At 37.3% G+C, this 15,478-nt stretch overlaps 1 protein-coding gene across 4 annotated transcripts in view; it reads left to right on the top strand.

The window, feature by feature from the left end:
* The window catches only part of Drosha (drosha ribonuclease III), a 117,512-nt gene extending 105,064 nt beyond the window's left edge, over positions 1–12,448 (top strand). For all 4 annotated transcript variants that reach the window (XM_076857325.1, XM_076857326.1, XM_076857323.1 and 1 more), the window contains 6 exons: positions 3,623–3,764; positions 5,212–5,294; positions 5,386–5,489; positions 7,743–7,835; positions 8,635–8,681; positions 12,186–12,448. In XM_076857325.1, the coding sequence (XP_076713440.1) occupies positions 3,623–3,764; positions 5,212–5,294; positions 5,386–5,489; positions 7,743–7,835; positions 8,635–8,681; positions 12,186–12,316 (600 nt within the window). In that variant the 3' untranslated portion in view covers positions 12,317–12,448. The remainder of the gene's footprint in view (positions 1–3,622; positions 3,765–5,211; positions 5,295–5,385; positions 5,490–7,742; positions 7,836–8,634; positions 8,682–12,185) is intronic.
* The last annotated feature ends 3,030 nt before the right edge of the window (positions 12,449–15,478 follow it).

Raw genomic sequence — 15,478 nt, 5'->3', positions numbered from 1 at the left:
ATGAGGGAATGCCTATCTAAAACATTTAGCACTGAAAACAAATTCACGGGAATTCCTTGAACTATCTAGAACCCTTTTCCCATTTCTGAAGAGCAAGCAAATCTTTCCCAATGGTGATGATGCTATTGCGGATAACCATAGCTAACATATCAGGCAGGTGTGTTTATCACAAGCTAGTCACTATGATTAGATTGCATATTCACTCAGTCTAACCTGTGAGATGGGTACTAATTTCTCCATTTTGTAGATGAGGAAATTGAGGTCCAGAGATATTTAGTAATTTTATGAGTCACTTAGCTATGACATGCTAGAGTCACAGTTTGAACCCTTGTGCTTTTTTTTTTTTTACTATGAATATCTAACATAAGGCATTGTTTACAGTATGATAACTCTTGTGCTAAGTCGCTTAATGTTTATTTTCTAGATTTCTACTAAAACTAAAAAGCAGATATGTTCTCTTTGTAAAATAATAATTTATAGCATCAACATCTGTAGGTTTTCCATTTAATGTCTTATTCATTCATATTGATCCATTGTTCTGAAATAAACAGATTGCCTTTCCACTGCCCCCTTTGTGGATTCCTCATCCTCTATAGGAGAGTATAGACTTCACACCACCTGGCAGCTCACCTGTCTCAGCTCTCCCTCATTTGTCTCTGATTTCTCCTCCAGTTCTACCCGGTAGTCATCTAACTGCATCTTGACCCCTTGCTTTTTCTGTAGCAGTTCCTCTTCTTGGAAAACTCTTCTCCACCCTTCTCTCACTAGCCTCTTGGGCTTTTTCTGATTCTACATTCATCATGATCTATCTACATGAATTTTTTCAAAAGGCACATGTCCAGCTTACAGCCCCATAAATTCTGATTCCTTGATTCCTGGAAAAAGGTAGGCACTGGATATGACAGCCAGGTGGATGAGCCCCTGAAATGCCTCTACTCAGCTTTCTGGAGGCCAGAAGGAGCACCCGCATTTACCTGTGGTCTCTGTGCTGACACTGAAGCCACCACAGTGCATTGCAACAGCCAATTTGCATGTGGCTTCCAGAGGAACTGTCTGTTCCTGAGGGCAGTAATAGGATGTTGTTGAGCCTCTCAGGTTCTGTGGCTTTCGGCACAGAGTCTTGTGTATAATCAGCCTCCACTACTGGAACACTGAATCACCATAACCTCAGAAGGATTTTTTTTCTTGCTTACCATCCCTGCCTCCATCCCACTCTTTGGCAACTGGCAGATTCATTCTGAAGCAGAGTTCAAAAAAGGAAAGGATGAAATTTTAAGAAGCACTATTTGGACTTTCTTATTTAGGTGAAGAGCAAGGTCTTTCTTATCTCTTTTGAACTTACTTTCCAAATTTAAACTGACTACAAAAATATGGAAGATTAATAGCTTCCTTCTCCCCCACTGACTTTTGGTTCAGGCTCTGGGTTTTGGCAAGAACTTACAGATCTCAATTTCTGCTAGCCACCCTGCTACTTTAAGACCTGACAGGGCCTATGTTAAGTAAAACTGGAAGCACTTCTGTTTCATCCTCACTGCTTTCCTCCTTCACTGTCAGACAGCATTACTATACAACAACGAACCAGGAACCCTGGCACTGGAAGGTGGCAGCTGGGGCCCAGCAACCAGTGGTGTTTCGACCCTTGCATGAGCTCATGTGTACATTGGAGTAGTTGGTTCTGAGGCATGAACACTCCATATAAGCAGCCTATAGAGTCTTCTTCCCTCATCAAAAGCATATATTCAGAGAGGACCCCCTTTGGTTAGCATAACTGTATTCCCAAAATAGGATTCCTGTTCCCCCATGGCTTCTGCTTTGAGAACCCTCCCCCTCCAATTTGAAATCTAATCCAGAAAAGATACATCCCTTCCAGCCCAAGTCTTCTGTAATTATAAGATATTGGACTGTAGTCTCCTTATTGTTGGGGTCTTCTATCAACATTATATGCTTGGCCTTTTTGTAAAAAATTGTGGTACTGGGAATTGAACTCAGGAACACTACCATGAGCTACATCACCAGCCCAGCCCTTTTAAAATTTTGAGACAAGGTGTCAAGTTGCCCATCCTGGCAGCAAACTTGATATTCTCCTGTCTCAGTCTTCTGAGTAGCTGGTATTACAGGGGTGTGCCACCATGTTTGGTTGTACTTTTCCTTTTTAATTTTGAATTCTGGCATGGACATTAATTTTAATGAAACACTCTATTGAAGAAAAGATGGAGTTAAGGGGGAAGTAGGAGGAAGGGAGCAGAGACAGGCAAAGAGTTATAGTCTAAAATTCAACAACAAGCATGGCTTTTAAAGATCAAGCTGTATTTCTGCTTCATGAATCATTGTCAGACAAATTAAGAACATATTGTTTCTTATTTATCTATTGTGAAGGATTCAATATCAAGCATTGAGAATAAATCTTGATTTTCATAAGCTCTGTTGACACTTTTGAGCCATAGAGCATAAAACTTGCATCTAATAAACAAAGTGTGATGCGGAACAGTGGAGGGCATGACACCAGCACCACCCAGCTGCTTCCTGCTCCTGCTCTGTGTTCAGGAAGGTTTCTTCAAGAGACCAAGAATTTGTTATATCTATCATAGGAAGCATTGTAGTTTTAGGTTCATTATTTCCCCAAATCCTGGAGATTGGGCATAATTCAGTTTTTGTTTGGGGAGTTGCCATCTTTGTATCTACCCACCTTCTCCTAGGTTCCCTCCCCACCTCTCTCCTAGTGAGTGTTAAACCAGGTTGTTTTGTGGATACCTCTGTGACAGCTTGGTTGCATAATTTTTAGGTGGTATCTAATATTACCTTGGATAGTTTTTAGAGGACTCTTACCTGTCTGAAATTCTTAGTAGAAATTTTTGTTTTGAATTCCTGAAATTGAAATATGAAAATTTTAATTGTTTAAAGATAAAGGATCAAAGTATGAAAACTGAGATTCAGATAGCATAAATCTTTAAAATAATAATAAAAGGAAAAATGTACATAAATAATTTAAATATTTTCATTATTACTTACTAAAACATAATTTCTCTAAATCCTATAATATCAAAATTAAGATCTGTGCCCTGAAATTTGATGTTTGTTTTAGACTTTTAGGAAACCTTCCTTAAGACCAATGTACAGTGACAGAAAGTAGGCTGTTTGCCTGCTGGTTGGGGGAGCATTGATTTCCTAGGGGTACAGGGAATTGGGGCAGTGGAAATGTATAAGATTTTCAAAATTGATCTAATTGTTCCCTCAAAGGGGGTATATTCTATTGAATGTACATAATACTTAAGAAAAAATGATTTTTAAAAATTTTTAATCCTTCCTTATTTAATAGCATTAAACTTGATAGAAACTATTGGCCTTCTGTCATATTATAGCATATCCCCAACCCTACCCCACTGCTACTAAACAAGTAAAAATCTAAGTGTTAAGTAAAATCCAGGTAGCAGAACAGAATGGGTTATGGAGGAGAAGCAGAGAACATATGGAGTATTCCACATCATCCAAGGAAAATGGTTGAGGATGGAGACCCGGTGTTCCTGTCATGAGATGTTCTCAGGGCTGGTTCGGCCCAACATATGAGCAAGCCCTAGACGAAAAGTGAAGTGATTTCTTTATGTGCTCCAATCCTTCTGACCAGTTGCTGCGAAGTTCTCTGGTGAATAACAGAACTCAAGCCAAGGTGGCAGAGGAGCTGGGCATGCAGGAGTACGCCATAACTAATGACAAAACCAAGAGGCCTGTGGCGCTGAGGACCAAGACCTTGGCAGACCTTTTAGAATGTGAGTCCTACAGGGTAAAGTTTTTCTCTTAACCTGCAGTTCAAAGTTTAAGTCAAGTTGACCAGTTTTTATCCTCCTCATTTATACTTTTTGGCTAAAGAAACCTCTTTTCTCTTTTAGTTTTTTTTTTTGTTTGTTTGTTTATGCTTTTCATCAAAGCTTGTTTGAAAGAAAATGATTTGAAATTAAGATGTGAATAATACATTTACATTTAATCTCTCTGTTCAATGGTAGTGTCCTCTATAGTCCTCCCTCTCTCAGCCATCATATCCCTTTATGTGACACAGTAACAGATGTAAAGATTGGTGATTGTGAATCATAGCTTTTTGCCACACAGCAGCCTTCATAAAGTGGCCCAGAAAAAGGGATAGGTTGTCCACAAAAGACGAAAATTTTCATCGATTATTTTGAATGAGCTCACAGTTCCACTTTGCAGTTTCTGATATGGTGTAGTTGCATTATAAATAATTCCATTGTTGCTAACTAAAGGATTACATAAATAATTTTTTCAGATATTATCTCAAAGGAAGTAGACCATTGCAGGCCTTAGAATTTTGTTGTTATTGTTGTTATAATATTTTTGTCAATTGCAATTATATACAAATATTAAAGTATGTAGAAAACCAGATTATTTAAAAAGTACAAAGGCAATTTAAGGAATTGTTTTTCAACTGAATAAAAGTAACTGAAAGATTAAGATTATATAAAAATTTAGTTGAGAAATCAAGAGCATTTTTCTTTTTAGCTCAATGAAAGCTATTTTTTTCTCTTTTGTTTTTTCTGTTGTTTGTTTTAAATCTACTGTTTGTCTATGTGGTTAAAGTTCCTTTTTAATTGCATCATCTTTGTAACCAATGTTTGTTTATCTATATTTAGTAGTTCACCATTTATTAATGCAAAATTGTATATATAGTTATGTTGTCATTAATCCCAGTACTAAATTTTTCTTAATGTGGGCAGATTAGATCTTTAAAAATTTTCGTCTTCTGTTCATGAAATTTTAACATGGGACTCTAACATAGATGATCTGAAGATTAATGATGGGAGTAGTAGGCCTCAAGAATGTGTTTATTCTGATATGTTATGTTACACATTCTGAATATGTTGTTCTTCAAGCTGCATTTTGATTTGTTAGATATAATGTGGTTGTGGACTCAGGTACCCTTTCTTCCCTGCTGTACAGCAGCCTTTTGTGTGTCTTTTATTTAGCCCTTAGCTAACTGCAATTTGGCCTTTGTACTCTGTGATTTTGCATCTTAATAACAATCGATGTTGCTGCTGCTAATATTAGTGATAAAGATTAGAATTTTAAGGAAAGATGAAATGGTTATGCTGAAATAGAAAGGGCCTGGAAGGTGAAAACTTTATTAATATGTTGCTTAAAAGTCTAGGTCTTTTGCTCTTTTTGATAAATTGCAGTGAATATTTGTTTTTATTTTTTTTCCAGCATTTATTGCAGCACTGTACATTGATAAGGATTTGGAATACGTTCATACTTTCATGAATGTCTGTTTCTTTCCACGATTAAAAGTAAGCTTATATGAAGTTTAAATGTGTGGTATACTTTGTTTCTGGTGATTCCAGAACCCTTTACTAAATGCGTTTTGGGAACTTACCACAGGAGTTCATTTTGAATCAAGATTGGAATGACCCCAAATCCCAGCTACAGCAGTGCTGCTTGACACTTAGGACAGAAGGGAAAGAGCCAGACATTCCCCTGTACAAGTAAGTACTCATTGCTTGTAGACCACTGGACCAGTATGCTTAACTGATCTTCATGTGCTTTGATCATGATGAGAGCCCAGGATCAAGGCTACTGACTGTTGGTGAGACACTGGACCCAGCAGAGAAACTTCTTGGGCCTCTCCATCTTGGCAGTAAGATGGAACCATGTATTTGCATAGGCAAGGGGTAAAACAGCATTGAAAATACATTTTTAAACATCCCTAAAATCATTTATGGATGATTTATCTCTCATTTATCTCTGTGCCTTCTCGCAGCTCTGAAATTCTCTGTACTACTGCATGGCAGGAAGACATACTAAAATTACAAGATCAAAATAAGAATTGTTCTTATGTACATTTTTATGTTTGTCTTCTTATTTCTTCTAATCTAGAAACACAGCCTAGCACAACTTCTGCATCTAAATTAGAAGATCCTGGGTGCTTATTTGTAGCAGTATTTGGGTACTTTTCTGTTCTTGTCCTTGAATGCCTATTGGCTTCTGTCTCTGTCACCTAACAGATAAGTTGTCTCCCCCAGTGGTCACTGTGAGAAGCAGGGCAGTTGTTCACTGCTGCTGGGTTACTCAGATATTAAAAGCTTTTTTCTTAGAATTTGTATCAAAAGCAGCCTTATACTTTTGAGTATCTTTTCACTCTGAGTAATAGCCAAAAGTCATTCAAGAGCAATTAAGGTAAGTAATGGGTCACTTACCACATCCACCAGTTGTGATGATAGTGGGTTTGACTCTGAAGACAAGTAATCGTCTTGTGACACTTATATGTTGATTCAGAAGGTGATTTAAAGAGGAATTATAAACTGAAGGGATTATCCAAGTACATAGGTCTCATCCTAAAGTATTGTTGATATGTGATTTTAGGGATGTTTAAAAATGTATTTTCAGAGCTGTTTTACTCCATGCCTATGCAGAAGTGGTTGCAAGCACACATTTGTGTATGTGTGTTCCATATGAAATGAAAGCCCTCCTTTGGACTTTTCAAGCTTCAGAATACTCAAGGAGAAACATAGTGGCAGTTGGGAATTTTAAATCTTTTTTCATATTTTTATTTAATACTCAGAACAGTTCATAGGTTTTTTGCTAAAAGCAAAACTGAGTCCAGGAGAAGGTTGAGTCACCCCACAGCAAGCTACTCGAATTGTGCCAAGAAACTGTCACTACAAAAACAACATTTCCTTTATTTATTGGGGAAAGAAGCCCAAATGTTTAGAAATGGCACTTTAATATGTGCCTAATAAGCATAATGAATATCTGAGCTGTATTATATGAAAGGCTCAAAGCATTTCCTCATCAAAGTGATAATTAAGGTTCAATAAACTAAATAGGATGATAAACTTTTCATAGGCCAGGCACTGCATGCTGGAGAAGCCAGCATGCTGGAGAAGCCAGCACTGCATGCTCATCCCTTGGAGTTTAGGAACACAAGGGAAATTGCTGTGCTCCCTTCTCATTCCCCCCCCCCCAGAGGAGTACATGATGAGTCTCTTCTTTGTTATCAAGATGATGGGGTTGTTTTACATAGTTTTTTCATGATTACTATATTCATTCCATTATCTTTGTTGGTTATTTTTAATTTCCCTTTTCCTTGAAGTTATCAGATTTACTGTATTTGAAATCTGGACTACTTCATTAAAATCCTGTAGCTTTTTTTTTGGGTGATTGTGTTGTGTACTTGGCATTATAATGTACCTCTGAAATGATCGTAGATGTTTCAGAAATTAAATATGTTTTCTGATCTCTTTGATAAAATATCAGACATTAGAAAGAATCCATAAAGAATGTGAAACCTCTCAGACATGACCTGAGGTATATTACCTGAATGTTTGCTGGTTTTAGCTGTGATAAGCACTGAAAAAACAGTGAACAGACTAAAGCTGTTAACTTTCACAGTAGAACTTTTTAAATTTTATGATACTTTAAATATGCACACTTAGATGTCAGTTGGAAGTATATTGCACTGCACTGTGAGTGTTTAGATGCTATTCATATTACTTTGGGAAAAATATAAAAATGAAGTACAGAATTTTAAAAATTTGCTACTTCAAAAGCTCTCAGTATTTGGTCAGTTTGACAAATTAAAACTTACCCCTCTCCCTTTTCTACCATTTTCATGTTACTTGTTATTTTTACCTCCCTTTATCTAGGCAATAAGTACATGGGGTTTGTTGGAGTTTTATAGTAGCAAGAGAAATTAATTAGTGCTTTTCTATAATTAATGTTCTTTTATTTCACTTTAGGACTCTGCAGACAGTGGGGCCATCCCATGCTAGAACCTATACTGTGGCCGTCTATTTCAAGGGAGAAAGAATAGGCTGTGGGAAAGGACCAAGGTACGGGAAAAAAATACTTCAAATTTCATGGAATGACTGTCCTGTGTGCAAGGAAGTCCCTACTTGGTATTTTTAAATTCTATAGTCTCCTTGCTAATTTACAGTGTGGAGTGTTTGAGGATAATAATAAAGTGAATCCCAAGGATTAATGTCCCCACCAAGCCAACCTCTGAACTTTATAAACTTCCTTAAACAGGGAATGCCATTACATAAGAGGCTTTGCTTACTTAGAGAAAGCCACTTTTGCTGGTACACAGGTCAATTCTATCCAGTTTTAGTCTGAGTACACATGAATGCAAGCTAGACATGTAAGATATGCCATGTTGTGCATGACATAGTCCTTAGACCTTTGATTTCTTATCACATCTCATTTGAACTTTGTGGAAATGCTCTCATCTTTGTTAAAAAAAAAAAAATTATGTGTATTATCGCTTTTCTTTGACCCCTCCAATCTATATCTTGTTTCTCTATTTTATTTATTTCCTCTTTAAACTTTACATTGAGAGTATTCAACCTTAAGCAATAAATACTTCAGACCTATTATAAATGGAAGACATTTTATTGCATATGAAAAGTGTAGAATGAGTATCTTAAATAGGCTTTATGCAAATAAAAGACATTTCTCATGCTCTTATGTATGTTCCTATCTGCACAATTCAATACTTCACAATAGAAAAATCACATGAAATTTTATGCACCAAACATGAAAATCAGCCTTAATAATTTATAGCCATAACTTGTGTTTTTGAAAAAATAATCTTTAAATTAAAGGGTACCTCACCTTTATTTTATTTAATAGTATTCAGCAAGCAGAAATGGGAGCAGCAATGGATGCACTTGAAAAATGTAAGCCTATCTCTTTTTCTATAATTATATGTTCATAGTGTAATGAGTGTTTTATGGAGAGAAAATGAAGAAGTAGAAAAATGGTAAGTACTGATAAAATGTGATCTTGTTTTCTTCATAATTATTCTCCAACAGAGTACAGTAAAATGTAAGATATGTATAAAATGGGCTTATAACTTAAAAATCAATTATTCCTGAGAGTGCATTTTGATTGTCATTTTCCTTTTTTGCATTCTCAGCCCATGTAGCTCATGTGAACATGAGGTTATTGTGTTTTCACCCATATATTTATACTTCCATAATCTTATACAGAAGTAAAAGTATAAACATCAATATTTTTCTTTTCTGTTTTTGCTTATTGTTTTATTAAATTGAATATTTACATGCTTCTGCATATATTTGTATACTAAAATCTTACATGAGATACATTATTCTTGCTCAGTAATGCATCATGGGAAATCTTGCAAGTCAAAGGGAATACTTCAATCCATTTTTTCCTGCTTTTCTTTCCCCCTCAGTACTGGAGATTGAACCCAGGACCTCTTGCTTACTCTATCACTATGCAATAGCTCCAGACCCTCCATTCTTTCTTAATGACTGCATACTATTTCCCACTATGGATGTGCTATCTTTTATTCAGCTTTTTAAATTATTACTATTGTGATGAATACTTTGTTTCTGCGTGTGTACACGTGTTTATCATTGTCAAAATAAATGTCTATATATGGGTGCTTTCAGTTCTATGGGATAGATTTCAAGAGTGGAAATCCTGGGTTGAAGAAACTTAAATCTCATAATTGACCATGGAAGGGACAGCATGGTCTTTTCTAAATTGAGTGCGAGCCATTTTTCTTCTAAGCAGACGTGTGGGCACACCATGATAATGTAGTTCAGTTATGCTGCAAGTACCCAGTGGAAAGAGGTGGGAGAGAGTGAACTTCAGGAAGCAAGAGTGAAGAGGCCCAGGACACTCAGTTGTGGGAAGGATTCCAGGAAAGGCAAGAGGACTGAGACCCAAGTGGTAACCACAGACAGTGCCTTCCTGTTTGGGAGAGCAGGGAGGTAGTTGGGTTGGGGAGAAGCCAGTGCAGCCAAGATCTAATGTCCATGGAATCTTCACTGAGAGTTTTACATTGAATCTGCTGGGAATTTTTTCACCCATTATATATATATTCACAATCACATATTGAAATAAAATTAAGGTTCCATTTTCCAGTTACAGAATTGTTAGAGGTTATCTTTGTCTTTGGAGGCTTTTTTTTTTTTTTTAATCAATTTTAGCAGAAAGCTCACCTGTTCTGAGACAGGCCTCCACAAACATACTGGTAGGAATGACTAGTTTAAACTGCTAGAAAGCAACTTGGCTATATGTGTCAGGTCCTTAAAAAAGTTTATACTCTTTGAACAAATTATTTGATTTAATTGAAGTATGAACTAGGGTTCACATACCATGGTAATCATAGCTTGACTTATAATATTTTTAAAAAACTTTGTTTAATATTAAGGAAATGCTTAATAAATTATAGTATATTCCAGGAATTGACAAACATTTTTCATAAAAGGACAGATATTTTAGGCTTCACAGGCTACACCGAATTTAAAAATTACTCAACTCTGGCACAGTGGCCCACAGGCATAATTAGTATGCAAACTAAGAGGTATGCATCTGTGTTCCAATAAAACTTTATTGAGAAAAACAGTTAAAGGGCTGTATTTGACCTACGGCAATAGTTTACCAACTCTTGTTACATCCAAATGTAGAATATTTTGTAGCCACTAAAATTATATTTTTGAAGACTAATGATATAGGGAAATGCTTAGATTGTAGTAAACAAAAAAAAGTACACCCATTGATACATACCTGTAGTCTCCGATTGTAAGGGTAGATGATGGAATGGTTTTAAATGTTTTTCTATCTGTGCAATGTGTATACATGTTTTTGTTATGTGTGTATGTAGTATATAACTTCTTAGGGGGAAAAAGGCTATCTAGACATATTCTTGAAGTCTACCAATACTGGGATTTTCTTTTAAAAATGCAAATTTTACAGTAGTATTTACTGAAGAAATAGGGTTCATTTCATAAAAATGAAGTTAGTTTTACAACTAACTTCTTGGGTTTTATTTATTCTTTTAGAAAGTATTTGTAATATTTGAAACCTGTGATTTACATAGTACATAAGAAATCAATTCGGTATTATTTAGGGAAGAGGATTTTATTACTGTTTTATTTCTAAAATATAAATGTTGTGTTCTTCTTGTTTAAAAATCACTGTAAGGGGGCTGGGGTTGTGGCTCAGTGGTAGAGCGCTCGCCCAGCACGTGGGAGGCACTGGGTTTGATTCTCAGCATCACATGAAAATAAATAAAATAAAGGTATGGTGTCCAACTACACCTAAAAACAAAATATTAAAAAAAAAAAAAAATCACTGTAAGGTCTTTACTGAATCACTGCCTGTTGCTTTTTTTTTTTTTTTTTTTTCACCTCCCTGACCCATCTTTAACCTGGGGTGAGGAATGAACACTGTATAAAAGAATTTAGCAATATACTGTAAATAAAGTCACTCATTATGCTTCACCCTTAAAACACAGACACACAAACTTAACTTGCCAGGCCCAAAGAGGCCATGTTCTCCTTCAGCTCTGCTTCATAAGGAAGAAGAGCCTGTTGCCCACAGCAGTCCCTCAGCTGGCCAGGCAGAGCCTCTGCATTACCAGACGGTACACGTTTCCTTTGTCATTTAAGTACATGTATGTGACTAAGTATATGAAATGGCTATTTCTGTTCTACACTTGATTTCTTCATTGCTACACAAAAGTTAGACCATAAATGGTAACTTATAAAATTTCCAAATCTTAGTCCAGATTTTCCTTGTGTCAGCACTGTTTTACAGTGTCAAGTATCAAACTAAATATAGCTTCAACTGTGCCACTGAGTAATGTTTTTCTTTAATCAAATCAAAATTCTCTACTTGATTTACTTTTACAGGTATGGGCTTTGGACCTTTCCTGGTAAACTTTAAAAATAGAATTAATTGCCAAACATAATGACTTAGAATGTGGCCTCCTTTTGTCCTTCCGAGATCCTTTTGACTTTTTTCAGAAACTTTACTTCTTGATATATACTACCACTATGTGTCTGAAGCTTTGGTTTGAGCTTTTCAAAAATAGACCACTCTGTTGTATGGTGTCTTTTAATCTCTCCCAAAAAATCACTTGTTGCCAGGAGAACAGTGTTAAAGCATCTGGTTGGGAACATTCCAGAACCACACATCTGTGTTTTAACATTTCTGTATATTTTGGTACCATTTATACTCATCACCTCAGATATTGAAATCTAGAATTGGGAATGCTGATCCAGACTCCTGTTTATTTCTGAATAACAAAAGTAAAACACAGCTACATACATGGATATAAGTGTACGTTGTGTGTATGTGTTAGTTTGCATCATTCTTTGCACAAGTGGCTATCTTTTATTAAGTATAAAATGTATCTCCTGTGTCAGATAACTTTCCCCAGATGGCCCATCAGAAGCGGTTCATTGAGCGGAAGTACAGACAAGAGTTAAAAGAAATGAGGTGGGAAAGAGAGCATCAAGAGAGAGAGCCAGATGAGACTGAAGACATAAAGAAGTGAAGGAGGGCATGGAAGTGGCGGAGTATTTACTTGCTTAATAACTGTGACTGTTGCCCATCGAGACCTAGCCTAGTTTTCCCAGAGACAATGAATGAATTGTGCCTATTGAAATAAAACTCAAAGTCAAATTGCTGTTGTTGTTTTACTGATCAAATATTCTGTTTTTAGCTGGATGATCTTTATTACAAAGTATTTGAGTCTTGTATTTAATGGAAACTTCACTTGGGTGGATGTGCATTATTCCCTTTTATTTTGCCCTTTAAACAATAAAATTTTAAAAAGCATATTCTATGTAGAATAGATCCTGTTTTTCTATCTCTGTCTTAGATTGTAACCTCAGACTGTCAGCTGATAGGTGAAAATTCACTTTATCAGGTATTTTGACTATATGGTAATAACAACTGTACTTTTCAAAACACCTGGATTATTAACTGAATTCTCAGCTTTCACCTGGTTATTGTCAGGTTCTCAGTCACAAATACTGAACTTAACCCTCTGTAAGCAGTGAGTCCTTTGTAGGAGGGTCCATTTAACATTTAACTGGCTAGTGGGAGGTGGAACACTGATGTCACATGCATTCTTCAAATCATTGGCATACAGGAGAAGTCATAAAGTCATGATTCTTAGCGAGACCACTCTTTCAACCAACTGCTCTCATCTTGGGGTCAGATGTCCCTTTGAGAAGGAAAACTTCAAAGAAGTCTCAGAACCTCCTGAAATTGTATTCAGCTGTACCTGGTGGAGAAGGAGAAGGGGTAGGGAGCAGGGAGGAGCATTCATAGCTTCCATCAGCTTCTGTAAGTAGTCCCTTCAGTAAAGGGCTAGCTTTACATTAGAGGACATGACATTTAAAAAAAAAAAAAGTTATTTTACACTGAGCATCACTGATTTCTTATTAATAAAAGCAAAACTTCTTTGGAACACAAATGTGTTTTATTATTATTTCAGTTAATATTATATATGAATGCCTTCTATATATCAGGCATTGTTCCAGGCACTGCAGTTTCATCAGTGAACAGAACAGACCAAGCCCCTCTGCCCTCAGGGAGCTTGTGTGCAGGAATGCACGGTCCACAAGGAGTTCAGTGGCAAGAGGTGCAGTAGGGGTTGGGGGAGAGGAGAAGAATAGTGAGCACTTCAGGTGTCTGGGAGTGTTTCTTTTCTTACCTGTATAACTAGAAATGCTATAGATCCATTATTGAAAATTTGGAAGATTATTTTCTTGGCAGGAAAAAGAAACAAATATTACTTTGAAAATGTTGTAAAAAAAAATAGGAAAGTAAATCCCCCATGATTCCATCACACAGGGAATTCTACCCCACCATACCTGCACACCCAAGCTCTAAGTGTTGAAACGATGAGATGCCATACAGGTGGCTTCCATGGCCTGCCTTATCTTTTATGTCTGATTCTTTAGTGTTGAATGCATATTTACATAACTGTTGGTGGCTGCATGCTCACGCAGATATTGAATGCCAGTTGTGGGTACGTCATCATTCATTAATCAGTCTAAAAGAAGATGCAGTCAGTGAGCAACTTGTTGCTGGTGCCTGTAAGAGAAGGTTGCCATGACGCCCCTGCTCCCCACCAGTGAGGCCAGGAGATGACCGTGGGGTGGCACTGAGGAGGAAGGTTTCTGAGCCAGGTTGTTTCTGCCACCCTCGGGGGTGAAGTCTGCTTGAGCATTATATTTAAGTTATGCTAGCACCAGTTCGCAGGACTGGAAAGAGAACACTGGAGTCACAGGTGACCTTGACAATGTTAGGAGCAAAGCAAAACAGTTGATTTTTTTTTCCCCCTAAGCAAACACATTCCTGATCTTGAATGTGCATGAAAATGGTAATGAATCCAACACGCTGTGCTGTTCGGGAATTTTTATCTGGCCTTGATTTTTCCTCTCTGTAGTACTCTGGCCTTTTCCATCTTCTCTCTCCAAATTAATGGCTCTTGAAACATGGAGAAGTGAAGTCTGTAAAATACTAGTTTAGCTCTTGTGATGGAACCCAGCAGACACTCTGTGAAGGCAGATTGGCCTCCCGGATCAGCACTTTACAGAGCATTAGGAGACTGGCAACCAGATTCTGTAGCTAACCATGTGGAGCAACTTGGCAGGCCACTGTGACCAGACTCCAACCCTGCTGCCTGCCTAATCCAACCGTGTCTGATTCCCCTAGTTCTGCTCTGGAGAAGAGCCGGCAAGATGGTAAGTTCATTCACTAACTCAACTGTATGTCACATGCTGTTGCTCCTAGAGGCTAAATAGAAAAAGTTTCTTTTCACAAGTCACCTTGGAGGGTGTTGGGTGGGGGGGCGGGGGGGTAGATACTTGTGTCTCAATTTACATGAAGTCCAGGCACCTTGCAAGCTCCAGCTCTCAGTCAAGGGTCCATGATGAGCATCTACTGCATTCTGGGTCTAAAACACTAAGCAGAATCCATGTCCTCAAAGAGCACTTTATTTAAAAAAAAAGGAAACACACCCATGTGTTTCAGGTGCCACACAGAGGCTTAGGAGAGAGTGACCATTCCTTCAGGTTTTGGGGGTTGATGTGCTTGGCTAGGCTACGGACTCTACCATACTCCCCAGGACAGAAGGCCTTTCATCTGGTAGAATATTCTATTTTTCAAACGCAATATCATTATGACATCTCACAAAAATCTGATTTGTTTTTTTAGATAATAGGTGGTTACAATGGTTAATTTTGTGTTGAGTCGGCCAAGCTAGGGATGTTGTTTTTAAAAGCAGCTAACTTACTGGTAATTTGTTACACTGCAATAGAAAACTAGTACGCTCCCATTCTCTGAGTAGCTAATCTCTTCACGTTCCTATTAAGTTTAAAATACCGTCAAGGTTTCCCATCACTGTAAAGTTAAGCCCAAATTTTTTCCCATGGCATGAAATCCCTCAGGAGCAGGTGTCAGCCCTTTGTGCTGGCTCCCACCAAAATGCTACTCTCCAGCGTTGCAGAAGTAATTGCAGATCCTTCAATATGTTCTGATTTCTCTCCCCTCTAGGACTGCCTGAAATAGGCTACCTCCTTGCTAATTATTTCTTACTCATCTATTTGGCCTTACTCAAACACTATTTCCAGCAAGCCTTTCCCTGGATCTTACATTTGAGTGAGATCTACATTCTTGGATTCTTTCCTGAATCACATCGTCA

This window comes from Callospermophilus lateralis, chromosome 5 (genome assembly GCF_048772815.1).
Source record: "Callospermophilus lateralis isolate mCalLat2 chromosome 5, mCalLat2.hap1, whole genome shotgun sequence".
NCBI lineage: Eukaryota > Metazoa > Chordata > Mammalia > Rodentia > Sciuridae > Callospermophilus > Callospermophilus lateralis.
Note: the sequence above shows the minus strand (reverse complement) of the source record. Positions and strands in the feature narration are given on the sequence as shown.